This window comes from Herpailurus yagouaroundi, unplaced genomic scaffold (assembly GCF_014898765.1).
Source record: "Herpailurus yagouaroundi ecotype Mexico unplaced genomic scaffold, PumYag 216, whole genome shotgun sequence".
NCBI classification, from domain to species: Eukaryota; Metazoa; Chordata; class Mammalia; order Carnivora; family Felidae; genus Herpailurus; species Herpailurus yagouaroundi.
In genome coordinates this window covers 15,859,230-15,885,699 of record NW_024412447.1, presented here as the reverse complement: position 1 = coordinate 15,885,699, position 26,470 = coordinate 15,859,230, and the positions used below count along the sequence as shown (strand labels likewise).

Here is a 26,470-nt window from a genome sequence, read left to right as displayed (position 1 = left end):
AGCAGTCGTCTTTTCCTCACGCGCCTGGTTCGCTGCACAGGCCCTGGGGCCTGAGGGCTGCCAGGCTAGTCCTACGGAAGTGCCGTCTGCACCCAGCAACTCCGGCCGTGGTGTGAGTGTGGAAGCAAGTTTCGCAAGAGTCCGTACACAGCTAAGTTTGTGAAAACAGCCTAACACATAAGAATTTCAGATGCTTTCCAGCAATACAGATCATCGCATTTATGGATGGTCACTTTTAAGACAACTCTTTATTCCCACACTACGAAAGCTTTTATTTGCACCTCTGACATTCCCTTCTGGTAAATTGGTACAAAATCCGGGCCAGAAACTTCCCAGTCGGCCATGCACAGTCCAGGACTGCTGTGGAAGTCGCCCCTTACTTGTGGAGGAGGGGCTGCTACCTGCTCTTGTCAGCAGAGATAGTTCTTGCTTTAAAGAGTAAATGGGCTGTTTTCCAAACACTGTGACTTCACAGCTGACCAGGGATACCTGGTTTCATTGGCAAGTTTCCAGTATCTCTCTCGCAAAAGGAACGCTGCCCCTTTTGGTTGTCTCTGGCGCGTGAAGATCCCCTTTTTATTCCCCATTACTCTCTGCGGTGCTAAAAACAAGGCAAAAAGGTATTTCAGATGACTTCTGATGGGCCAAACGGGAACCAACCTAGAGACAAGCTGGGCACGAAACAGAAATGTCCTTTTCTATAAAACTTAGGATTGCTTGGTCTGAAGTGGCCACTTAATGTAAGGCTAAAGATTTAACCTGCTGCTCCCCCAAACAGCTCAGCTCCCTGGTATATTTTTGTTGTTGTTGTCTCTTAGAGGAAAATCTAAAATTATTTTTCTTTTATCTGCAAAATAAGGTTTGAAACATGAGCTGCCCGGTAATGAGAGTGGGGACTGAGACAGAGTTAACCCTGAGAAAGGCCTGGCCTTTTCTAAAGAGACGGCTCTCCTAGTAAGAGCTGGGGTCCTGACCAGGCAAGGGTGCCTCGGTGGGATCTACCAGATTTCAAAGCTCTCTCAGGCAGACTTCCAGCTGGGTTCCAGCTGCCAGTGGCTGGTCGGCTGCTCTGCAGCAGCTGAAGCTGGGAAGGAGGCGAAGCGGGCCACAGGCTCCCAGCACGCCTCCTCTCCACCTCAGGTGAAACCACAGCTTCCGTTGAACGGGAAGGTCTTTCCACGAGAAGCAAATGCCAGGCACTGGGCCAAGCACTTTATCACATGAATTCCTACATCGACCCGCAGGGGGCTCATCCCCACTTACAGGCTTGTGACAGGGTCAGATCATCTGTCCACAGTCACACAGCTAATTTCTTACTACACAGAGCCAGCACATCCATTCACGAAACCAGACTTCAGGAGCCGTCAATCTCACTTGCCAGAGAGAGGCTTGAGTTCTTGTTCCTTTTACTCTACCTTCCTCTTTCCATTCTAATTTTTCATTAAACTTTCGCCTTCCAAAGACTTGTCTTTCCCTGTGAATAACAGGTTGTAAATCCCACTACTACCAAATCCTTCCTTACCTCCCCAAATCGCTATGCTAAGTTTATGGGATATCAAGAAACCAGTAACACCTACAGGTATAGAAAGAAATGGGATCCACGATGAATGGCACTGAAGTGGCCCTCACGTCTCCCCGCTTGAGAAAGAATGCAGACGGTATTCTCTCCGAAGACTTTCAGACCCTCCCACATTCCAAACACTTTGACACTTGCATTTGGTAAACCTGCCTCCTACAAGTGAACGATGTAAAACACACCAAAACATACTAAGTTTCCCGGGCTTTGTACCGTACTCTGGAATAATAAGTGTAGCCCACACGTGAATCCAACGCTAGGTCCACTTTTTCCACACACTGTTGTGAAACAGAGGCAAGTTGGTCATTTTTGCCTCAAGATAATACATCCTCCGTTTGCTTTTTTACCATGAAATGATCTGGGAAGCAGGCAAGTGATTGCTGCTTGCCAAACTAGGAAATCCTCACGTAGCCTACACTGATTAGAGCTTTCCCCCTCGTTTCCACTGCTCTTACAAACAAATGTCCTGAACTAAAAGGCCAACCTGAAAAAATGAGGAACAGTACACTCCGCAAACCCAACTGCCACTTACACTGGTTAGTCATAAAATCGGCAAAGTTCCAGATGAGCTCTCCGACCACGTATTCTTTGCGTTTTTGATCCAGAACCAAATGATACTGCTCCAGCAGACCTTTCTGGTATTCCTCGCTGAACATCAGAGGTGGGTCCTGGAATTCAAGGCAAAGAGTGAAGTTAAGAGGCAGAACTGGCAGAATTGTAAATGGTAGATAAAAATAAAGATCCATGTGACGTGACCAAAATACCCGTCTCCACGGTGGGCTGCAGTGACTGCAGGACTCGGGCGCGGGTGGAGACACAGCCAGGCTGTGGCGTAGCCCAGAGTAAAGAAAAGGGATTGTTTAAGGAACCTTAATTAGGAACTGCTTTATTTCTAAGCAGAGTTTGATATTTTATCTTCCATCTCTATTCACCAGTGCAGCCTGAAAGCTGAGCTACACTGGAAGTAAAAATGAGTCTTCAGATAATAAATTTAAAACTCACATTTTAAGTAGCTGCCAGCTGACGATTTGAGAAATAGTGTGACTCACTTGAACTCAACTCGAATTCCTCTGTATCTGGTCTGGGTGAGCAGCTGCTACTTAGCACATCCGTCCATTCGACAAATAATCACTTAGTATGGATGGAGGCTCTGGTGATGAAGTGACAAGCAAGAAAGGCGAGTGTCCCTGCCCCTGCAGGCTTTATACTCCGACAAGAAAGACTCAAGGTGTTAGTGTAATGAGGGTAAACGGGGGTGACTGGCAGAGTGCAAAGCCAGAGCCAGAGCCAGAGCCAGGGGGTGGTTAGCGGTGGGGCTGAGAAGGGCCACGCAAAGTTCCCTTGAGGAGACGTCAAGGACCTGACAGGTGAGAAGCATCCTGACGAACGAAGGCAGAGGCCACGTCTGTGGACTCATTCAGTACCTGGTGAAGAGCGCCTGTGTGCTGTGTACTAAGATATAATGACCTTTTAGAGGTTCTTGGGATGGTCTCAGTTTTCATCCCATGGCAATCTGAGGGGCACTCAAATCTTAAATGTTCAAGGATAGAGCTTTTCAGTGACTTTATAAGAGAACAAAGCCCTGTAGGCCTTGGCTTTCTTTTCCAAAGAGAAGGATAGAAATGCTATTGAGGACACACTGGTAATGTAACGGTACAACTGAGCCAGGTTTGTTCCAGTTCAAAGTTGTATATGTAGATGTTCTTACTTTGTTTTAATGGAAACAACCCATTAGACAACCGCATTGTCTAATTCTTAAAACCGAATTAAACTAAGTCAACTCAGTCATAACTAGTCATATTTCAAGTCCTCAAGAGTCACATGTGGCTGGTGGCTACCCTCTTGGACAATGCAGAAATATTCCATCACTGCAAAGGGTCCTATCAGCACTAGATCTAGACTGAGTTTCTTAAACATTCAGAGTTGGTTACCTTTTCAAAAACAGAGAACTGATGTACATATACACTGTCTTCATAAGCTATTTTCCCTTATTTTACCAGTTTGTAAAGTGGCATTCTGGGTAAGCAAGATGAATTTAAGGGTATGAACAGAATAATATAGCACATAGAGGTAGCTGTTCAACATACCAAGGATAAGCATATTAAGAAAGGTGTGTCGGGCACCTGGGTGGCTCAGTTAAGCGTCCAACTTCAGCTCAGGTCATGATCTCATGGTTTATGGGTTCGAGCCCTGTGTTGGGCTCTGTGCTAACAGCTCAGAGCCTGGAGCCTGCTTCAGAGTCTATGTCTTCCTCTCTCTCTCTCTCTCTCTCTCTCTCTCTGTCCCTCCCCAACTCACACTCTGTCTCTGTCTCTCTCTCAAAAATAAACATTACAAAAAAATTTTTAAAAAAATGTGTCAACAAGGAATGTGGTACTTGTGACAGTTGAGTGTAAGGAAGCTGGGTAGGGATGAGGGGCTGGCTGTGCTTCAAGAACCCACATGAAAAAAATCCCCAAGATAAAGCATCATATCTTTGGGAAGGAAATGAATAAAAAAGAGAGAGAGAGAGAGAGAAAAAAGCTAGTGATTAAATCTTCCTCGGGGACGCCTGGGTGGCTCAGTTGGCCGAGTGTCTGACTTCAGCTCAGGTCATGATCTCATAGTTCGTGAGTTCAAGTCCCGCATCAGGCTCTCTGCTGTCAGTGCAGAGCCTGCTTCAGATCCTTTCCCTTTCTCTCTCTCTCTCTCTCTCTCTCTCAAAAATAAAAAATAAACAGAAAAAAAAAAAAAAAAAAAAAAACCTTGCTCCAAGATTTCATTCATTTCCTTAACAATTAGTATTTAGCACCCACTGAGGGCCGGACACTGCTGAGGGCTTGGGAAGCACTGATACATAGGATTCAGTCTCTCTCTTGGAGCCCACAGTCTGGTCAGGGAGGGGGCCAAAGAGATAATGATGGCACCCAGTGAGAAACGCTGACACAAAGACCAGGCAAAAGGAGCAGTTTCCTCTGCCTAGGGCAGGCGGGGTAAACCTCACCAAAGAGGGGATGTCTAAGCTGAGATGCGAACAGTAAGAATCCCGTAGTCAGTGAAGGTGGTGCTAACGTGGGCATTCCAGGCAGACGGAACAGCCCACACCAGAGCAGGAAGCCAACAAGCACAGTGAAAACAGCCCAGGAGTGAAAGCGGAGGAGGACGGCCTGGGAGAGGGCAGAGAGCAAAGGACGTTGACTGCCCCGGCCAGAGACTGGGGCTTTAGCGTGGGGGTCAGGGGAAGCCAATGACGAGGCTCCCAAGATTCGGATTTGTTCAGGAGACCACTCGGGCAGCTAGGGGAGGCTCTTTGGAAACAAGGCCAGTAAGGAGGACCAAGCAAGCGAGGCGGAGGCCCGAGTCCGGCAGCCGCGAGTGTGGAGGACAGGCTGGTGTGAGCCAGCACTGCATGGAGATCATCAGGACAAGTGACGGGTGGGAGAGGAGCACATTTCCAGCTTGGGGAAATGTCCGAGAGTGAAAAAACAAATGATGTTCTACACCACTTACCTGGTGAAACCCTGCAATGGTGTCTGCTCCGTACTCGCTCTGGATTATTGGTTTCTGATAGGTCCTATACCAGTTCTCAAACTGGGTTGCCAGCTGCAGCTGAATCACCTCCATGTGACCATAGTCATGATACCAAGAGTAGTAACTATTCACACAGATGACGTCCACATACGGCGCCTAGGATGAGAGCATTAAACTTGTTCACGAACCAAAAGACGGTAAGAGCATTAGGGCTCACAAACTCAGGGGGCTCTTCCGGCACAGGAGGCAACAGGGGGCTGCAGAAAATGATCTAGGTGCTCCCACGTGTAGCAGACATAGAAGTGACCTGAATAAGGCAAGTCTATAATCCTGGGCTGACGCTCCTGACCTGGCTGTAGCTGGGCTCTGGAGAGACTGAGCGGTAGAGCAGACGCCCCATGAGCCAGCTGCGGTGCCAGCCCGGGGCGGTGGCGCTCCTGTCACTGGGCTTCCCTTACCTGGGAAATGTTCCCAACTGAAGGACAGAGGCGGTTTTTTTCCCCACAAAGGTCTTGGTGAACCATGTCGTTCGTGAGCTGGTGCTGGGGCCACAGAGTGGCCGAAAACTTCCCTCCTAGGAGGGCAGCGGCAATGATGGGCGGGACCCTTCATGTCTACACAGTGCGGTGCTCAGGACTGAGTGGCAAGGGCTAGGCCAGCCAACTGTCTGGCCTCTCCCATCACCAGAACACAAGCCAGTCTCGAAAGCCTGTACTGGGGCTGATGTGGTCCGACCTTCCCAAGCGACCGAGCCCCTTTCCAAACTGTGGCTGAAAGCAGCGGGCAGAAAGAGGGAGCTGGGGAAGTGCCCGCGGGTGGACACTTGCACACGGATCACACATCCCACCAGGTGAGCCTGGCAACCCTCTGTGGTCCAGGCACTGGCTGCCCCATCCACAAAGAAGACGAGAAAGAGGATATGCCACTTGGGCTCTGAGGACATCCGTGCCTGCCTGTGCCATGCTGGTGTTTGGGCACAGTCTTTATGCTTCTTTGAAGGGGCTGTTCTCAAAAGATGGCAAGGGAAACACCAGGGCTACGAGCCTTTGGACGCTCATGTTAAAAGGAGTGTTCCCAGTTCATTTTGTACATTGCGTTCTCTCCTCCATTCTTTCTGCAGATGTTTTCTCTTTCTGTAGTGCTTTCCTTTTAAGGACTGGCCTTCAGTTCTCTGGTGAAGACACATTCTCTTGCTGCCATGTTCTATCTACAGCCTCAGTGTAACCCTGCACATAGTTTCCGAGGGGCTGCTGCGCCAGGGGGTGGGGAGGGATGCGTGTGGTCCAGCCAGCCAAGTGAGCCTGTCTGACCCTTCGATTCCAGTCAGGGGTTCCCTTTTTAAAAACTCAGATTGCCAGCCTGGACTTCTTAGATCACCATCTAGGCATCTGTACTTTCAAAGAGCTTCTCTGAGTGGTTCTGACAACCAGCTGGGTTTGAGAAACACTGGACAGTGACAACTTTAAGCTCCCTTAAACCTGTGCCACTTTAAAAGCATACTAAACCGCGGAGCATCAAACCCTGACTCTGACCTGAGAACGCACGAAACCTCCCTGTGCCCAGCCTCCTTGGACTGAGAAGCCATACTGCTGGGCAAACAAGCAGCTAGTTATCTTTAACCTGAAGACCATCCAGGGACGCGTCTGGACCGGCTGCTCAGGGCTCCTCCCAGCAGCCTGTGTTAGCAAGGATCAGAGCAAGGCGAGAGGACAGGCAGGGAAGAGAAGTGGCACAGAGACCCCCAGGCTCACCCCCAGGTCTGCTTCATAGTTGGAGTTGGTCACAAAGGTCACGGGCCGGGAGGGATCCAAGGCTTTGGTGTGAGCAATCAGCGTCCTGTCCACAGAGGGCAGAAGACACAGGCTCATCAGTCTGGGAAGGGCCCTCATACAGCCGTCTCTCTCTCTCTCTCTCTCTCCACCCTGTCTCACAGCCAAAAACTAAAGACAAAACCCTTCCTCCCTCCCGACCTTGAAGACTCCTTTCGGTAGGCAAACACGGTCTTCTAGCCTTAGATCACGTTCCTTGGCCTCTTTCCTTCTCGCTCCCCAAATCCCACCCCCACAGAGGGAAGGCCACCCTCACAGCTGGGGTCCTTGGGCTGGGCTGGGCGCTGCCGGAATCTCGGAAAAACCACTTGAAAACAGGGAACGGGTGGGGCGTGGACCAACGTGGATGTTAATTTAACGAGTAGAGGATGTGTGTGAGGAGGCGGGCTGTGTGTGCACCGGGCACTCACTGGAGACTGGAACAGGAGCAGTGGGACCAGACATTTGCACGGGGAAACGCTATGCTGCCATTACAAGTGGGAGGTACAGGGCTCTGGGAGACAATAGCAGGGCACTTAACTGACACTGGAGAGTCACCCCCATACTCAGAAGAAACAGCATTTCATGTCATTCGCCAAGGAGGAGCTGCGGAAAGAGGCTCCCAACAGAGGGCCCAGCCTGCGCTCGGGGCTCAGCCTGGGGACCCGTCACAGGCCACCGCAGCACAGGTCACTCCGTTCACTGGTCAAGCTTGCTCCTCTGCTCCCCGTCCCCACAGCTGGCTTCCTTCTCCATGACACTCTTCCCACCCTGCTCTCCTCATACGAGGGCTGCGGTTCCTCAAGCCAGAACAGCACCCTTCACCTCGAGTCCCAGAGCCACACTCTGAAACAACCTGTGTGCCTCCGGGAAGCTTTGAAGCCTCGCTGAGCTCCTGATGTCCAGGCAGCTCCAGCCATTCCCTGGCCACCTCCCTACTGCACCAACGATCATGCATCACCTTCTCTCCACCTCCCAGAAAAGCTTGCAGGCACCCATTCTCGGACACCTGTGCTTTCTGCTCCACAACAAACTTCTGTCTCCCCAGCCCTGGCTCACACAGGCCTGTGCCCCAAGGCACCAGGCTGCACGTTCAGAGCTTTGCCCAGTGGGCCTGCTGCTCAGAGCCCCGCATCTTGTACCCACGGCTCAGCTCTCAGCACTCCACGACACTGAATGGCCTCTGCTGCCTCTATAGCCAAGCGAAGTGATCCCCCTCTGTGGGCCAAGTTCCACCGCTGGAAACCACCCGTAGGTGTGGTTTCTGTCCACTGTAATGCCAGGGTGGCGGAAGCCTACTGGCATTTAGTGAATGGGACCGTGAACAAAAGATGGGCTGATCCTGTCTAATAATGTAACTTAAAACAGTCAGAACGTGCATGTCATTGAAAAACCTGTTTATAATCATGTGCCTACATAATCCAGTTTCATAAAGCCACTTTACAGAGATGAACCCAAAGCATCACCGAGTGGTTTTTGCAGGTGTAACATGCACTAAATTTCCCAGGAATGGAGATAACATAAAAATTGAGAGAAGACTACACTTGGTTTGGCTTGGAACTTTACCTAGAGTGAGCCACCACTTCATAAATGCACAGCAGTGAAGGAAACACCGCCGGTGGCATCAGTCACCAAAACGATGCCCCCACTGTCAGCATCTGTAGCTGCGTTCTCAGGCGGTTCCACATCTAAGTGCAAGCGTCTGACCCCTTCACTGGCTCTTCTGGGGAGTTGGCTCATGCACTCACGTGTAATTATATAAAATGACCCTCCTCTGTATCATAGTTGGGCCAGGCCACTGTTCTTTTCATAACCTGAAGTTATGTCTCTAAGTCACTCTGTGCAGAAGTTAACTCCAGGGGTGCCCAGGGTGGCTCAGTCGGTTAAGCATGTGACTCTTGGTGTCAGCTCAGGTCATGATCTCACAGCTTGTGAGTTCAAACCCCCTGTCAGGCTCCGTGGTAACAGTGCAGAGCTTGCTTGGGATTCTCTCTCTCTCCCTCTCTCCGTCCCTCCCCCACTTGCACGCGCTCTCTTAAAATAAATAAACCTAAAAAAAAAAAGTTAACCCTAGATCTCATTTCAGATGTGAAAAAGGGACACTGGGGCTCAGTGGGTTGAAATCACAAGTGGTGGCTGTGTACTTGGTGCCCTGCAGTGACCATGTACGGAGGCACCCCCACCTGGGCTGGGAGTGGACGCTGCCTCTCATAGCACATGCCTGCCCCAGAGCCAACCTCAGCGCTGCCACCCAAGGCTGACCCAGACCAAAGGGCTGAGGTCTCACCCCTGACCCCACCCAGGGCAGAGGGAGCACTCACTTGAAGTAGTAACCGGCAGGTTTCAGGAAGGAAGTGGGCTCATTGGCCACAGACCACATCACAACAGCCGGGTGATTCTTGTCCCTGCGCACCAGCTCCTCCATCACCTCCAGGTGGTGCTGCAGAGACACGTTGCTGTAGCTCTCGCTGTGGCAGAGGGAGGAAAAGGAGCCGTCAGCGCCTGCGCCCCCGGCAGGCCGAGCAGGGAGGGCGGCGGGCACTCACACCAGCACGATGCCCACACCGGGACTCTCGTCGATGACCACGATCCCGTAGCGGTCACAGAGCTGCATCACCTCCTCCGCGTAGGGGTAGTGACTGGTGCGGAAGGCGTTGGCCCCGAGCCAGCGAAGCAAATTGAAGTCCTTCACCAGCAGTGGCCAGTCAAAGCCCTTCCCTCGGATCTAGGGGAGAGCACAGTCAAGTGATCCTCCCTCCCCTGTCCCAGATGCACTTCCATCTGGAGCCAGGCCCCGGAAGGGTCGCCCCATTAGCCCTCAATCTGGCACAAGGACAGGCCCCATCAGGCCCCATCCGGCAACTGTTTCAAGCAGTTTGCTTCACTGCTCTGAGTCACCCTCAATTGCTTCAGGGGTCACGCGGAAGGCAGTGGTGAGCAACACCTGTCACAGGAACCCAGAAGCCACGACTCACATCTGCATCCTCGTGCTTGTTGACCCCGTGGAAATAGAAAGGTTTCCCATTGATGAGGAACTGGCGCTCTGTGACAGCCACCGTGCGAATCCCCACGGGGAGAGTGTAGAAGTCAGACACAGACCCAGCTGCCGTCTGCGCGGTCAACCTCACCTGTGAAAGCCGAGCACCGGTGTGAGGCATCCGTGCTGGCCTGAGCCCCGCACAGCCCACCCTCCAGCGGGAAGGCCCCTCGTGAACCACAACGGCCAACGTCTGGGGCTGCACGCAGAGAGATGCAGAAATTCCCAGCTTCTGCCATTAACAAGGGGGAACGTTCACCCTGCCCCTGGTGCCTGCTCTTCAAAACTGGGCCTCCCTACCAAGCGGTGAGAAAATCAGACCGGAAGCTCAGAGGACCACGTGTACCTGACTACCTGTCCTGCACCCCCTTGGAAGCCAAGGCTGCTGGGTGGGGGCGAAAGACCTCGTTACCTCCAATGAGTACAGGTAGGCAGGGTGCTCATGCATCAGGTATGGCCACCAGAGGTGGGCATTGGGCACCTGCAGCTGGCCCCGACCCCCTGTCCCCTGGGCCACGACTTTGCCTTCCTCATCCAGAAGACGCACTTCCAGTTGAAAGTGTTCACCGCCTTCAACAAAAATCTGGTAATCCACCAGCCCTGCAAGAGACAAGGAAGATCAGACCAAAAAGGGAGGGACACGATCCGGGTCGCACAGAGAGCCTCCTGCAGCCACCACTCTGAGGAGTCCTCAGCCAACAACCGTTTATTTCTGGAGCCCAACCTGCGGTGAGGGGAGATGAGGCAAGGGCAGCACAGTGGGAAGGGACACAGATTCTCATGAATCCTAAGCGATTCACCCTGAGCTATGGTTTCACACAAGCCCCACTTCTCCTTGGGCTTCGTTCCCTCAAAAAAGGAGGTCAGACCAGATGAATGATTTCTGCTGCCCGTGCCAGTTCAGACAGGCTGGATTTCAGCTCTTTTTGGGCGGATGGGAACCCCGAGGGGGAAGAGATGCCGGCAGAGGCTTTCTCCTGGAGCACCTTTCCAAACAGGGAGCAGAGCCACTTGGGGCCTGGCTGAGGGAAGTTCCTGCAGGGAGCCCTTACCAGTGTCTTGGTCCACGCTGGTGCTGACGGTGATGTCATCGATGTAGGTGGTAGGTGTGGTGTAGAGGAGCACGGGCCGATGCAGCCCCGCGTAGTTGAAGAAGTCAAAGTTTATGTTCTGGACAAAGTAACCCTTGGGGTACCTAGGATGGGAGAACAATGGCCAACTTGGACCTTGCTCTGATACTGTGACCTCAGCTCACATGGTCTCCCTGGCCTCCCAGAGCCAGGGCCTCACCTCTGCTAGGGCCACCCTGCCCCTAGTGGGAAGACCAGTCGGCAGGGTGGGGAGTGGGGTGGAGGGGGGAGCAGGGTGCCGCTCACTTGGAGGTATCCGTCTGGTAGAGGATGGTCCCTGGCGGCAGAGTGTGGGGGGTGAGCGTGTTGTTGATGGCAATGGTAATGCGGCAAGAGGCCAGGGGCCCACTCTGTACCAGCTTGCTGATGTCAGCCTCGAAGGGGAGATGGCCCCCTTCATGCTCTGCCACGTGGACCCCATTCACCCACTGCAGACAGAGAGATACGGGGAGGGAACAGCAAGTCAGGGTGGCCATCACAGGCACTCCCTCACACAGAAGTGTCATATGTGGGGGCTCAGGGCCCCACCAGCCACCCCCTGCCTCAGGAATGGAGGAATGAAGCTCCAGCTGAACAGATCAGGCAACCTTCCCCCGACCCAGGGCACCAACCCCAGTGTGGAACATGGGTGTACCCCCCCCCCGCCAGTCCACCCCAGGAGGCAGGCTGTCAGGTGACCCCTGGGAACCACACACCCCAAGGCAGCCCCAGGCTGCTCAGCAACTGCACCTGACCACTTGCCCTGCCCGATGCTTGTTGTACTCACCACAATGGCATAGTAGTGGGCGCTGCCAATCCTCAGCACCACTCTGGTGCCCAGGTCCTGAGTCCATCGCTGGGGCAGGGTCGCCTCCCGCTCGTACCACACCCAGCCGACAAAGCTGCGCAGCTGCCTATCCTGGCCCACGTCATTGAAGCTGGAGGGAACCGGCATGTCCAGGGTGGGGCCCGACTGAGGAAAGAAGGGCTGGGATCAGGTCCGGACCACCTAGGAATCGAGGACCAGGACCCAGGCAACCCCCTTCCCCAGGGGCCACGTCCCCCAGCCACCTGGCCTGCAGGAAGAAGGCTGGGTAAGATGACTTCCCCTGGGCCCCGGGATTCCAGGCCACCCCACCATTCTTATTCTTTGCCAGCAACTGACTGATGCCGTTTATGGAACTCATTTAATTCGCACAACTCCACGAAGCAGACAGCGGTCACTCAGTCACTCGATCGACGGTGTGCAGTGAATACCTACAATGCTGTTCTGGGTGCTAGGAATAAAACCGTGAGCAAGGCTTCCGCTGTCAGGTGATCGGCTCTATGAAGAGAGTGTGGAGGGTGGCAGGGATGGTCAGGGAAGGCCTTTGGGGGCCCATGGGATACTGCCTTCTGACAACCTGGCAGAACTGGGTGACCCTAAGCCTGACAGGGCATCCCCTGAACATCTCCAGTAGAAGGCTAGGCACCAGCAGGACAGCTCAGTGAGCCTGGAAGCAGCCTGGGGAAGACCTTCCTGACGTCCTGTCTGTGGGATTTCCTCTGTCCCTCACAGCTGTATCCCAGGGTCTGGCACAGCCCTGCATGTAAGAGACTCAAACGTTGGCTGAATGGATGTATAACTTGGTAAGAGATCCTCCTGCTAGCATGGTTTGTGTCTGGGGCTGGGGGGCAGCCAGCTCCTTCTCAGGGCAGTCTGTGGACAAGGGCGAGCCCAGCCCACAACCCAGGCAGAGGCAAGAGGATCTGTTCAGACCAGACCCTAAGAGGAAGACAACCGACTGCCCCGGGGAGGAAGCTGGTGGGGGCAGGGGCTGCTCTGCTGAGGAAACTGTGAGTGGGGCACAAGCCCGGCACCCAGTTCTTCCTCCCCTGAGGAACGGATGGCAAAGACTGACAAAAGAGGATCTAGGAGAGAAGAGAGGGCCAGTGGGCACACAGGCCCAGCACCACTTCCCGCCGACACCACCCAAGTCAGAGGGGAGAGCCGGGGAGGAGTCCTTGGCCGGGTGGGTGCCAAGCCCCGTCCTCTCTCTGAACCTCAGAACCGCAGGTCCTTCGCGCCAGGGCAGGGCTGGTGCCAAGACGCCTACACCTCCTGTCCTCCCGCCCCCGAGCTCGGTGCCAGCGCCGCGAGCCTGTCCGGCTCAGCCAGTCTTACCGAACCGGGCTGGAGCAGAGGCCTGCCCCGCCGCCCCCCGGACGTCCGGGCCGGCCCTCCATCCGTTTCCTCCCTCGCAGTCCCTCTCCCCGTCGTCTGATCCCACGCCTCCAAAGCCGTCCAGCTTTAACCTCCTCCTGGCCGACAGCTCCGAGACCTCAGAGGAAGGCTCCCTGCCCACCTCCCCCGCTGGGCCCGCACCTCGCGCAGCGGCGTCCGGTACCACTGCTGCTCGAAGCCCTGGCGCCGGTTCTCGGAGAAGTCGGCGCGGAAGCTCCAGAGGCCGTTCAGCTCCTTGCGCTCCCGCGACGGGCTCTCCCGGGGGTAGAGCATCCCGCCCCGCAGCGCCAGCCCGCAGGCCCAAAGCAGCGGGCCGAGCGCCGCCCAGACCGCCGCCGGCCCCCGGAGCATGCTTCGCGCGTGGCAGCTCACAGCCAGCCGCTTACCGCCGGGCTCGGAGCGGCGCTGGAGGCGGACGGGGCGGCGCGCGAAGTCACGTGCCCCACCTGAGGCCTCCCGCGCCATTTTGGTTGAGGGCGAGTGCCCGGTCCGGAGGAGTTCTGGGGCCGCAGGGACGCCACTGTCTGCTGGCCACAGGGCCGCGGCGGGGATGGGGTGGGCCGGCGGGGAGCCCGAGGTTAGGCCCTCAGGGGAGAGGGACCCCGAGCCTCCAGCTCCCGTCCTGAAAGGCAGAGGTCCCTGGCTCTGCGCCCGCCCCGCCGCCTTGTCCTCCCCGGTCCGACTGCTCCCCCGCCCGGGACGGTCGGTCCGGGGCTGCGGCCAGAGCGGGACCCAGGGAAACAGCCGGACAGCCCGTGAGCCCAGGCGAAGTCTCTGCGGTGCCTAGTGGCGTGCACCCCGCGGCCGTAGCCTTGACCGTGGGCCTCCAGCTACCGTCACCTGAGCCCCAAACCTCTAACCAGGGGCTCAAGGCTCCCAGTTGGTGTTGTGGGATCATAAAGATGCAAGGAGAGGGGGCTTATGGCCCCAGTAACCTGGTCTAGATAAAATTGTTTGTACAGTTACCTGATTCTTAAAATTACTATTTTTTTTACTTTTTGCTGATTTTATACTTAACAAAGCAACCTAATAATGGGCCTTCATACTGCCAACAGAGTCCCCAGAATAGTAAAAATAAAATATATTTTAGGAGCTGACAAGATTTAAAGGGTTTTTTTTTCTCACAATATAAAAACAAGAAAAGTAGGATGCAAAAGTACATACATTATGATCAAAATATTGTATCCGCAGAAATACAGATAGATGTGAAGCATTACTGGTGTTATAGATAATTTCCATTTTGTTTCTCATACTTTTTTGAGTTTTTTGAAATTTCCTGCAATGAACATAACATTATTCTTTTAATCAAACCAATAAATGCTTTTTTTTTCAACGTTTTTTATTTATTTTTGGCACAGAGAGAGACAGAGCATGAACGGGGGAGGGGCAGAGAGACAGGGAGACACAGAATCGGAAACAGGCTGCAGGCTCCGAGCCATCAGCCCGGAGCCTGACGCGGGGCTCGAACTCACGGACTGCGAGATCGTGACCTGGCTGAAGTCGAACGCCTAACCGACTGCACCACCCAGGCGCCCCGATAAATGCTTTTTTAAAATCAAACAGGCAGAGGCGCCTGGGTGGCTCAATTAGGCATCAGACTTCAGCTTAGGTCATAATCTAATTTGGTGAATTTGAGCCCTGCATCAGACTCAGCGATGTCAGTGCCAGTGCAGAGACTGCTTGGGATTCTCTCTCTCCCTCTCTCTCTCTGCCCCTCCTCCATGTTCTCTTTCTCAAAATAAATAAATAGGGGCACCTGGGGGGCTCAATTGGTTAAGTGTGGGACTTTGGCTCAGGTCATGATCTTGTGGTTCATGCATTCCAGCTCCACATCCAGCTCTGTATTGTCCACTCAGAGCCTGGAGCCTGCTTCAGATTCTGTATCTCTCTGTCTCTGCCCCTCCCTTGTTTGTGCTTGCTCTCTCTCAAAAATCAATAAATAGGGCTACCTGGGTGGCTCAGTCAGTTAATTGGTTGACTCCTCATCTGGGCTCAGGTCATGATCTCATAGTTAGTGGGTTCAAGCCCCACATCAGGCTCTGTGCTGACAGTGCGGAGCCTGCTTGGGATTCTCTCTCATTCTCTGTCCCTCCCCAGCTCTCTCTCTCTCTCTCTCAAAATAAATAAATCAATTATAAGACAAATCAATAGATAAACATTTAAAATAAAAAAAAACCGAATTTTCAAAAAAATTTTTTGAAAAAACAGGCAAAAAATAATTAAAGGTCTATTGTCTCCTAAAATTAATAAATTGATTTTTCATTTACCCTTCAGCTTTAATACAAATTGATTTTCTACCGTCTAATGGGGAAGAGGACAGAACTAATGAAAGGTGAACCTGTAAAACAGACCCTGGTGGGTAAAGCCCATTGGCCCAGTTTCCTCTCCCCACCCCACCTCCACCCCTAAGGTTTTGGCCTTGTATAAATATATGAGCCTGGAGATGTAAACTTGGAAGTTGTCAGCTTTGAGAATTTATGTGGTCACCAAAGAAATGAAGGCAGGTAGAGAGCAGATCCAAAGATGTATCTGGAGACATCCCAAAATTATGAGTATAGGAATAGGAGAAATGAGCAGGTCCCTATCTCTTTGAGGATAAATCCAAACCCCAAAGCTTGGTTTGTCAACCATCATACCCATTCCTGCCCCTCGATTCCTGCACACAGCATGTTGCTGCATGACTCTGTGCCTTCGCTCATGCCCTTCCCTCTGCCTTCATTCTCATTTTTTTGTTTGTTTTTTGTCTTTGTGGGGTTTTTAAAATTTATTTTTGAAAGAGAGAGCAAGACAGAGTGTGAGCAGGGGAGGGGCAGAGAGAGAGAGAGAGAGAAAATCTGAAGCAGGCTCCAGGCTCTGAGCTGTCAGCAGAGAGCACAATGTGGGACTCAAACCCATGAACCTTGAGATCATGACCTAAGCTGAAGTTGGACACTTAACCGACTGAGCCACCCAGGCACCCCTCTCATTCTTTAATACCCCATTCAGACAGCTTTATCCTCACACCCCTTTGGTCTCCAAGACTCTCCCTGCGCACACAAACTCACTGTGCAATTCAGCCCGTGGCTCAGCCCCTTCTCCATCCTACTTCTTGTCCCTGTGAGTAGCCTCCCCATCCTGGGGCTCAGTTCTGTGATCTACTAGTCCTTTCTTTTCCCGTCGTTGCTCATATACTGGACCACACTCTAGACTCTTTATTTCTGAAACCCCACTGCCTCTGAGATTCCATCCAGAACACAATCTCCTCCTACCTTCACCATCCCCATTCACTATAAACTTGCTCCTTTACCACACTGAAGAGCCATCTCTTCTGCCTGCCCCATTTTTCTGGATCTAGCAGTCCTCATCTCATTCTTTCTGGAAGCCATTCTTCCACCAATGCTCTGCCTCTTCCTGGGGTCACCTGCCACTCCATAGCTGTTCTTTTGGAGCATCTCTACCTGGCCTTCCCGTTTGTCTTCCTCACTTGCTGCCCCCACCCACCTCACTCTCAAAATCTTCTTCTCCCCAGCCCCTAAACCTGATCTGGGAATGAGACCAGCTCCCTCTTTAATGTTCCCAAATACAGGTGCACAAACTCTTTCTACTCTAAGGACTCATCTGCCAGAAGGAGAACGTTAGCCTAACTAACAAATGTAGGCAAGTTACTGAGTTTCAGCTCTCTTGGGCACTGGCTTCTAGTTCCTGCTCTTATATCTGAGACTTTCCTCCAAATATTTGTCAGAGAGCTTGTCTGAATTGGCCGCCAGATGATGTAGCCCCTCAACTGCCAGTGAACAGTTTGGAAATCGAAGTTAATGTTTATTTATTTATTTTGGGGGTGGAGAGAGAAGAGGGGGCAGAGAAAGAGGGAGAGAGAGAGGGAATCCCAAGCAGGCTCTGCACTGCCAGTGCAAAGCCTGACTAGGGGCTTGAACCCATGAACCGTGAGATCATGACCTGAGCCGAAATCAAAAGTCAGACATTTAACTGACTGAGCCAGTTAGTCACCCCCAGAAGATAATTTTAAACAAGAGGAATAAGGGGCCGGTTCTTCTCTGACACACCTAATATAAATTAGCACCCTGTCAAGTCACCTTCTCACATCTCCCTGATTTATCCCTGACACTGGTCGCAGTCTGAAGTGACCTTGCTCCTCTCTCTCTGAATACCTGTGGTAGACTGAAAAACCATTCGTTGACAGCAGCATCCTTCCTTGGGGGGATGGGTCTACTTTCCCACCCCCAGGACCATGCATAGCCACATCACGTGCTTTGGCCAGAACTGTCCACACTGATACACATAGCTCTAGTTCACCCATTCTAATTGCTGGAGAAGATTCCACTGTGTGAATACACCACCACTGATTTTGCCCTTTTCCTTTTTTTTTTTTTTTTTATTTTGAGAGAGACAGAGACCATGAGCCGGGGAGGGGCAGAGTGAGGAGAGCAGGCTCCTAAGCAGGACCCTGCATTGTCAGTGCAGAGTCCATCCAGGGGTTCGGTCCCACGAACCTCTAGATCATGACCTGAGCAGAAACCAAGAGTCAGACACTTAACGCACTGAGCCACCCAGGCGCCCCTGCCCTTTTCCTATGCAGCAATTAGGCTGTTTCCATTTTGCACTTTCACAACCAACTCCACGCCGTCCATTCCTCAGGCGGTTCTTGATCCTGTGCTCACATGCAAGACTGCCCAGCTGCGTTCTAGGAATAGAGATGTGGCCTTGGCGGCCTGGTGGGTCTGCTCATCTTCCCCTTTACTGGGCATCCTGAGGGCCCTCCATGGGGCTGGTACACATGGGTGCTTTCAATTCCTGCTGCCCCGCAGAAGGGAAGTGCTCGGCCACCAGCTCTGCCCTTGACCCAGGGCAGATCCCTGTGGCTCCCTATTCACCACTTCTGCTTGTGTCTGGTTCACAAAGAGGCCTCGCTTACTTTAATCTTGACTAGATCTTTCCGGGTCTGTTTCTTTGTGTGCTTTATTCACCGGTATTTTGTATCTGAAACATGGAGTCATTTTGCTATTTGACTGTAGGTCTGTCTTAAGCTACTTTTCTGGGCATTTCTCCCATCCCGCAGCACACTTCTGCTTATGGGCCTCTTGGGCCCAGAAATACTTTCCCAGGCTTGTCTTGGAGGCTGTAGCACTGTTTGGGCTGATCTCCGGGTCATCTTTCTAAGCGTGGTTCAGATGCCAAGTCTTTCGTTTCCTCTCCCTTTTCCTTCTTCCTGGGATGGCAGCTGTCAGCACATTTGTACTCAGGGGACAGCACTAGAGTCCTGGCTGTCTGGCTTTCGCCAGACTGTGACTTACTGGCAGCTGACCCTCTTCCTTGTCCCATGACTACCATCACATGGTCCCTGACCCCCAAGTGAGAGCCTACAGAGCATCACTGGGGCAAAGGTGAGGTATGTGTGGGTGCCCACTGGATTCCTATCACTTGATGACAATAACGATAGAAATCCTGTGAGCAGGCATTCTGCTAAGGGATCCTTATGGCTCTGAAAGACTATAAAATGACTATTCTGTCTCTATCACGGATGAGGAAATTAAGGCTCAGAGAGGTAAAATGACTTACTCAAGGTAATACACCCAAAACTACATTTACCATTGTTGATGGCACATTCACTCCTTTTCCCAAATTACCCTACATCCAAAGGACTGTCTGATGTCTAAGAAGGAAAATACTAATGCTTTCCCTTCGTGGTCTAGTGCAGCAACACAAAATGTCCCTGCAAAGATTGTATGGTCACAGCTTTGAATTTAATAAGCAAGTCACAGGATACTCAGCTGATCAGAGCACAAGTCTGAGACTTCCTATTTTGCTCCCCAATAGATAAATTTTATTGCATTTAAACATTATCTCAAATAGGTCCTGGGACTCATTTGGCAACTTCTTGCTTCTGTAGCTGAACGACCTCAGATCTTTTCATCAGCCCACCAATCAGTTCCTTTCTAAGAGACAGATAACATCTAAAATTTTTCTGATAGCCTGTGATTGATTAACTGCTGTAGCTTGCTGAAGCAAAGAAGCTGAGTTTGGTACAAGTTCAATGCCAGTAACTTTCTGGGCTTGAGATACTGAACAAGTAATACCGGGCCTCACTTTACCCAGCAGATTGATTTTTTTCATTCGTGAAAAATCAGATTTCAACAAGAGACCCACCCTCCTGAATACAGATATAAATGGGGGAAGTGAGCACACACAGACCTCCTCCTAATGGAAACCCAGTGGAACACCCTTGATCATGTGCTATATTTGACTACAGACTGTGTGAACTGTCACCAGTTTCTCTTTGTCAACCCAGAATCTCTTGCTTTTCTTTCCAAGGAGGCTGATTTCTAAAGTGATGAGGTCCCTCCACAGGATTCCTCTGGGCTTTCACAATACCTGGTCTTTCAGAGTGATAACATTTCTGGAATGTGGACAGTCTGGCTAGTGATAAATGGTCCCCATTCTTGCAGTGGATTCAGCAAAGAGAGCTATCAGCACAGAGCCCAGCGTGGAGCTTGATCTCATGAACCATGAGATCATGACCTGAGCTGAAATCAAGAGTCGGATGCTTAACTGAACCACCCATGCACCCCCTGATGTTTATTTTTTTCAACAGCTTTATTGAAATAGAATTCAAACACCACATAATTCATTCATTTACAGTATACAATGCAATAATTTTTAGTATGTTCACAGATGTGTGTGACCATCATTGCAATCAAGTTTGGAACATTTTCATCACCTCAAAAGGAAACTCTGTGCTCTTTGCTTTCTATCCTTCTATCCCTCCCATCCAGTCCTAAGCAACCGTTAATCTATTTTTTGTCTAGATTTTGTATAGATTTGTCTATTCCAGATGTTTTATGTAAGTTGAATTATATAATATGTGGTCTTTTGCATCTTTTTAAAAAAATACTTATTTATTTTTTAGAGAGAGACAGTGGGTGAGGGGCAGAGAGACAAAGACAGAGGATCTGAAGCAGGTATACCCGGACAACAGAGAGCCCAGTGTGGGGCTTGAACTCACAAACTGTGAGATCATGACCTGAGCCAAAGTCGGATGCTTAACCAACTGAGCCACCCAGGCACCCCTGGGCTTTTGCCTCTTAATGTTTGAAAATAAATGTGTCTATATTATAATCCTGCTTTGTGAATTGAGAATACGAAATCAGTGTTTTTAGGTCTGTCACTTTATACATTTTTTTCAAGATTAGCAGAACATTACGGAAAATATGGAATCACATTTTCTCCTCCCTTCCCTAAAAAAAATGCCCAGAGGCGTTTTTTGTTTTGTTTTGTTTTTTCTTTAAGAGTTCACTCCAGGGGAAACAAAAGGAAGAGGAGGAAAAAATAACAACCCAGGGAGTCAGGAGGTTGATTTTTTGTTTTGTTTTTTAATTTTTTTTCAACGTTTTTTGTTTATTTTTGGCACAGAGAGAGACAGAGCATGAACGGGGGAGGGGCAGAGAGAGAGGGAGACACAGAATCGGAAACAGGCTGCATGCTCCGAGCCATCAGCCCGGAGCCTGACGCGGGGCTCGAACTCACGGACCACGAGATCGTGACCTGGCTGAAGTCGGACGCCTAACCAACTGCGCCACCCAGGCGCCCCTGAGGAAGTTTTGAACTTGTATTGAAGTTCTCGCTATCCAGGCCCTTGATCTCCAGGCTCTGCCTGCTGTGGGGTCTGAGTTCACCTTTGAGGAGCAAACGTCAGGGAGATGGGTCAGGGCTGCCTCCTCTCCCATTTCCAGACTGCAGAGCTGCTCTGCCGATAGGAAGGATGCTTGAGGACATCCCAGAGATGGACTTTCAAAGGGGTAAGAGTAGAGAAAAGAGATGAATGTCCCGTTGTCTGGAGGAGGGAGGATTTATCAGAGCAAGGACTGAAGATGAAGCAGTTGCCAACAGCCCAGGCCAGCTCTAAGCCTGGCTCGGGGAGCCATCGGGTACTTCAGGGTGCAGAGGGCATTCTTCAAGGTCAGCCACAGGACAGGCATCAGCTAAGGCAGCGAATGAAAGCTCTGCTTGGGTCCTGACCCTGAGGAGGGAGCTTGTCAAACTGATCCACTCCTGATTTCACCTTTAGGGAAGATCAACCAGGTCCCTGCTCCCACAACAGTCCCTTTCCTTAGCAAAAATGACAATCCCTAGTCTCGAATATTGGGCAGGAAGCATACAACTCTAAGACATGATCCAGAAGTGAGTGGCTGAACTCACGGAGTTCAGTAGATGCTCTAAGGAGGAGGGTGGCTCTGGAAACCTCAAAATCCAAATTCTACTGGGTAATGTCAAATGAGTGGGGGAGGGGGAGTCGTTCTGGCTGAACTGGAGCAGATGGGAAACAGAAAACAAGGCAAACAGGTCCAGTGCCGTGTGGAGACCTGGTTTACAATAAGAAGACAAGAGGGGGAAACACAAAAACAGGCTAACGTGATCATAAGAGGCTTTGAAGTTGTGTTTGGAACAAGAACATAGTGACTGGCTGCCTGCAGCTTGTCTTACACCTCAGCTGTCTGGGAAAGTGATCTTCAGATTAGAAATGGAAGAATAGGGGCCCCTGGGTGGCTCAGTCAATTAAGCATCAGATTTCTGGTCTTGGCTCAGATCATGGTCTCATTCATTGTTTTGATCGAGCCCCACATTGGGCTCTGCACTGACAGTGAGGAGCCTGCTTGGTATTCTCTCTCTCTCTCTCTCTCTCTCTCTCTGCCCATCCCCCGCTCACTCTCTTTAAATAAATAAACTTAAAAAAAAAAGGAATAAAGGAATAAATGTCAGTAAAGGAATCTGAAAGCCCAGTGTAGTGGGTTGAATGTGCCTCTCCCCACTTCAAATTCATGTTCACCCAGAACTTCAGAATGTGACTGTATTAGTTTTCTAGGGTTGGTGTAACACACTATCACTCTAGCAGCTTTCTCGTGGATTCTTTGGGATTTTCTAAATACAGAATCCTGCCATCCATGAACAGACATAGTTTTATCTCTTTCCAGTTTGGAGGTCTTTTATTTCTTTCTCTTATCTAATTGCACTGGCTACAATATTGAATAGCAGCAGTAAAAGCAGGCATCCTTGTCTTGTTCCTTATCTTAAGGGAAAGGCTTTCAGTCTGTGAATATGATGTTTACTGTGGGTTTTTCATAAATGCCCTTTATCTAGCAAATAATCAACATTAAAATTTTCTTGTCCATAATGAGATATTGTATATGCAGAACGCCCTAGTTATTAATAAGCCAATGTATTATGATACCGATAAAAAAGATTATCGTAATTGTATAAATAAATACATGCCTTTTATTATGTTTAGGAAATTTCCCTTTATTCCTACTTTTGAGTTATTTATTTATTTATTTATTTATTTATAATTTGATTTGAGAGAGAGGGAGTGTGCATGTGTGCACACGTGAGCAGGGGAGGAGCCAAGGGGAAGAGATAGAGACAAAGGGAGAGAGAGAGAGAGAAAGAGAGAGAGAGAGAGAGAGAGAGAGAAAATCTCAAGCAGGCTCCACACTCAGCACAGAGCCTGATGCCGGGCTCAATCCCAGAACCTGGGATCATGACCAGAGATGAAATCAAGAGTCGAACACTCAACTGACTGAGCCACCCAGGCGCCCCACCTGAGGGGTGTTTTTTTTTTAATGTTTATTTATTTTTGAGAGAGAGAGAAACAGAGTGCAAACAGGGGAGGGCAGAGAGAGAGGGAAACACAATCTGAAGCAGGCTAAAGGCTCTGAGCTGTCAGCACACAGCCCAATGTGGGGCTTGAACCCACAAACCATGAGATCATGACCTGAGCTGAAGTTGGACACTTAACCGACTGAGCCACCCAGGTGTCCCGAGAGTTTGTTTTTTTTTTTAAATCAAAGTATAGTTGACAAAAATATGGGACGCTTCACAAATTTGCGTGCCATCCTTGCACAGGGGCCATGTTTAGCTTCCCTATATCATTCCAATTTTACTTGTCAAAGCAAACATGATTTTTCTGAGAGTTTTTATCATAAAACAATGTTGGATATTGTCAAATGCCTTTTCTGCTCCAATTAAGATGATCATATGCTTTTGTCTTCATTCTATTAATGTGATGTATCACATTGATTGATTTTCTTACGATGAATCACACCCTTGCATTTCTGGGCTAAATCTTACTTGGTCATGGTGAATAATTCTCTTAATGTGTTGTTGGATTCAATTTGCTAATATCTTGTCAAGAATCTTTGCATCTATATTCATAAGGGACATTGATCTGTAATCTTCTTGTGATGTCTTCATTAGGGTAATGCTGACCTCATGGGGTGAGTTAGGAACTGTCTCCTCCTCTTCAATTTTTTGGAAGAATTTGAGAAAGATTGGTGTTAATTCTTTAAATATTTGGTAGAATTCACCTGTGAAGCCATCTGGTGCTGGACTTTTCATTGTTGGGAGCTTTTTGGTTACTGATTCAATCTTTTGCTATAGGTGTGTTCAGATTTCCCATTTCTTCTTGAGTCACTTCAGGTCATTTGCATGTTACAAGGAATTTGTCCGTGTCTTCTGGGTTATTTAATTTGTTGGTGCACAACTGTTTATAGTATTCTCTTATAATCCTTTTTATCTCTATAAGCTTAGTAATAATGTTCCCATTTTCACTTCTGATCTTAGTTACTTATATCTTGTTTTTCTGTGTAAGTCTATGCCATGGTCTAAAAATTTGTGTTCCCTCAAAATTCATATGGTAAATCCTAATGCTCAATGTGATGGTATTAGGAGGTGGGGCCTTTGGGGGTGATTAGGTCATGAGGGCAGAGTCTTTATTCATGAGATTAGAGCCCTTATATAAGAGGCTTCAGAAAGCAACCTCACCCCTGCTACCATGCAAGGATACAATGAAAAACCTGTGACCCAGAAGAGGGCCCTCATCTGACCATGCTGGCACCCTGATCTTGAACATCCAATCTTCAGAGCTATGAGAAACAGATTTGTTTTATATAAGCTATCCACTCTGTGGTGTTTTGTTCTAACAACCTGACCAGACTAGGATAGTCTTGCTGAAAGTGTATCAATATTGTCAATCTTTTCAAAGAATCAACTTTTTGCTTCAATGATTTTTCTCCTCAATTTTTTGGGGGGTGACACAATTTAACCCATAGGAATGGCTCTATTTGGACACAGGGTCTTTACAGATATAATTAGTTAAGATGAGGTCATATTGGATTAGGATAGGCCCTAAATCCAGTGACTAATGTCCTTCTACATTCCCAACAGTACCGAAGTGCCTTCAACTTTTCCACATTATTGTCAACACTAGCTATTTTATAGGTTTTGATAGTAGCCATCCTACTGGGTGTGAGGTGATATTCAATTGCAGGTTTTTTTAAATGATTATTTATTTATTTTTGAGAGATAGAGAGGAGGAGCACATGTGCATGGACATGCACACGAGTTGGGGAGGGGCAGAAAGAGAGAGAGAGAGAGAATCCCAAGAAAGTTCAGCACAGAGCCCAACATGGGCTTGATCTCACAAACTGTGAGACCACGACTTGAGCTGAAATCCAGAGTTGGATGCTTAATAGACTGAGCCACCCAAGTGCCCCCCACCTCATTGTAGTTTTGATTTGCATTTCCCTGTTGATTAGTGATACTAAACATGTTTTTATGTGCTTATTGGCCATTTGTATATCTTACTTGGATAAATGTCTGTTCAAGGACTTTGCCCATTTTTGAATCAGGCTGTTTGTTTTCTTGTGGTTGAATTGGAGTTAACTATAGCCTCTGGATATTATTTTCTTAACAGATACATGATTTGCAAATATTTTCTCCCATTCTGTGGGTTGCTTTTTACTCTGTTGCTAGTGTCTTTTGGTGCACAAAATTCTTAAATTTTTATTAAGTCAATCTATTTTTTTCCCTTTGGCATCATATCCAAGAAATCATTGCCAAATCCAATGTCCTGTAGCTTTTACCCTATGTTTTCTTCCAAGGGTTCTGGGTCTTATATTTAGGTCATAGATCCATTTTAGTTCATTCTGTACATGGTATTCAGTAAGGGTCCAATTTCATTCTTTTGCACATGGATATTCAGTTTTCTCAGCACCATTTGGTGAAGACTATTTTTCCCCACTGAATGGTTTTGGCACCTTTTTGAAAATCGTTGGGCCATATATGTGAGAGTTTGTTTCTGAACTCTGTTCTGTTACTCTATATGTCTGTCTTTATGCCACTATCACACCGGGTTTTTTTTTTTTTTAATGCTTTTTTTTATTTTTGAGAGAGAGTATGAGCAGGGGAGGAGCAGAGAGACAGGGAGACATAGAATCTGAAGCAGGATCCAGGCTTCGAGCTGTCAGCACAGAGCCCAACATGGGTCTCAAACCCACAATGGTGAGATCATGAGCTGAAGTTGGATGCTTAACTGACTGAGCCACCCAGGTGTCCTCACACTGGTTTGACTACTATAGCTTTGCTGTAGGTTTTGAAATCAGGAAATATGAGACCCCAACTTTTTTCCCCCCCACAATTGTCTTGGTTATTTGGGGTCTCTTATGATTCCATACGCATTTTAGGATGAGTTTTTCTATTTTTCTAAAAACACGATTTGGATTTCGACTTAAAAATTGCATTAAACATGTAGATCACTAAGTGTCCATGAACTTGGGATGTCATTCCATTTTATAATGTCTTCTTCAATTTCTTTCAGCAGTGTTTTGTAGTTATAATTGTATAAATCTTTCACCTCTTTGGCTAAGTTAATTCATATGTATTTTATTCTTTTTGATGCTGTTGTAAATAAAATTTTCTTAATTTATTTTTTGGATGGTTCAGTGTTAGTGTGTAGGACTGCAGTTGGTATTTGTGTGTTACCTCATATCTTGCTAATTTCCTGCATTTATTAGTTCTAATAGTTTTTTTTAATTTTTTTTAATGTTTATTTATTTTTGAGACAGAGAGAGACAGAGCATGAATGGGGGAGGGTCAGAGAGAGAGGGAGACACAGAATCTGAAGCAGGCTCCAGGCTCTGAGCTGTCAGCACAGAGCCCGACACAGGGCTCGAACTCACGGACCGTGAGATCATGACCTGAGCCAAAGTCGGACGCTTAACCGACTAAGCCACGCAGGCACCCCAAGTTCTAATAGTTTTTTAATGAAATCTTTAGGATCTTCTGCGTATATGGCAATATTGTCTGTGAATAGAAATAATTTTATGTCTTCTTTTCCAATTTGGAAGCTCTTTATTTCTTTTTCCTGCCTGATGACTC

At 49.2% G+C, this 26,470-nt stretch overlaps 1 protein-coding gene, 1 non-coding gene and 1 pseudogene across 4 annotated transcripts; all 3 read right to left on the bottom strand.

Annotated features, from left to right (window-relative positions):
- Positions 1-229: 229 nt before the first annotated feature.
- On the bottom strand, positions 230-13,671 carry GUSB (glucuronidase beta). 3 transcript variants are annotated; one of them, XM_040456229.1, is made up of 12 exons: positions 13,406-13,671; positions 11,828-12,013; positions 11,308-11,489; positions 10,984-11,126; positions 10,344-10,531; positions 9,870-10,022; positions 9,441-9,619; positions 9,216-9,362; positions 6,838-6,922; positions 5,066-5,242; positions 2,109-2,244; positions 230-601 (listed from the first exon to the last, which is right to left on the bottom strand). In XM_040456229.1, exons 1-12 carry the CDS (start codon positions 13,613-13,615, stop codon positions 432-434), a joined length of 1,956 nt encoding a protein of 651 aa, XP_040312163.1. In that variant the 5' UTR covers positions 13,616-13,671; the 3' UTR covers positions 230-431. The 3 variants fall into 3 exon arrangements, with proteins under 3 accessions (XP_040312163.1, XP_040312164.1, XP_040312165.1); XM_040456230.1 differs by lacking the exons at positions 11,308-11,489; positions 13,406-13,671 and having other exon boundaries at positions 11,828-11,945; XM_040456231.1 differs by lacking the exons at positions 10,984-11,126; positions 11,308-11,489; positions 13,406-13,671 and having other exon boundaries at positions 11,828-11,894.
- A 4,875-nt stretch (positions 13,672-18,546) lies between these two features.
- LOC121017458 (60S ribosomal protein L9-like) lies at positions 18,547-24,549 on the bottom strand (annotated as a pseudogene).
- On the bottom strand, positions 23,114-23,217 carry LOC121017850 (U6 spliceosomal RNA). The gene has a single exon (XR_005784922.1). It is a non-coding gene; the product is annotated as a U6 spliceosomal RNA (small nuclear RNA).
- Positions 24,550-26,470: the final 1,921 nt, after the last annotated feature.

Coding starts and splice junctions, on each gene's coding strand:
- GUSB (XM_040456229.1), bottom strand. CDS start 13,615: ATGCTCCGGGGGCCGGCGGCGGTCTGGGCGGCGCTCGGCCCGCTGCTT. Junction 11,127..11,307: donor TACCAGACGGATACCTCCAA/GTGAGCGGCACC, acceptor CTCCCATCCTAG/GTACCCCAAGGGTTACTTTG. Junction 602..2,108: donor CGATTTTATGACTAACCAGT/GTAAGTGGCAGT, acceptor CCTTGTTTTTAG/CACCGCAGAGAGTAATGGGG.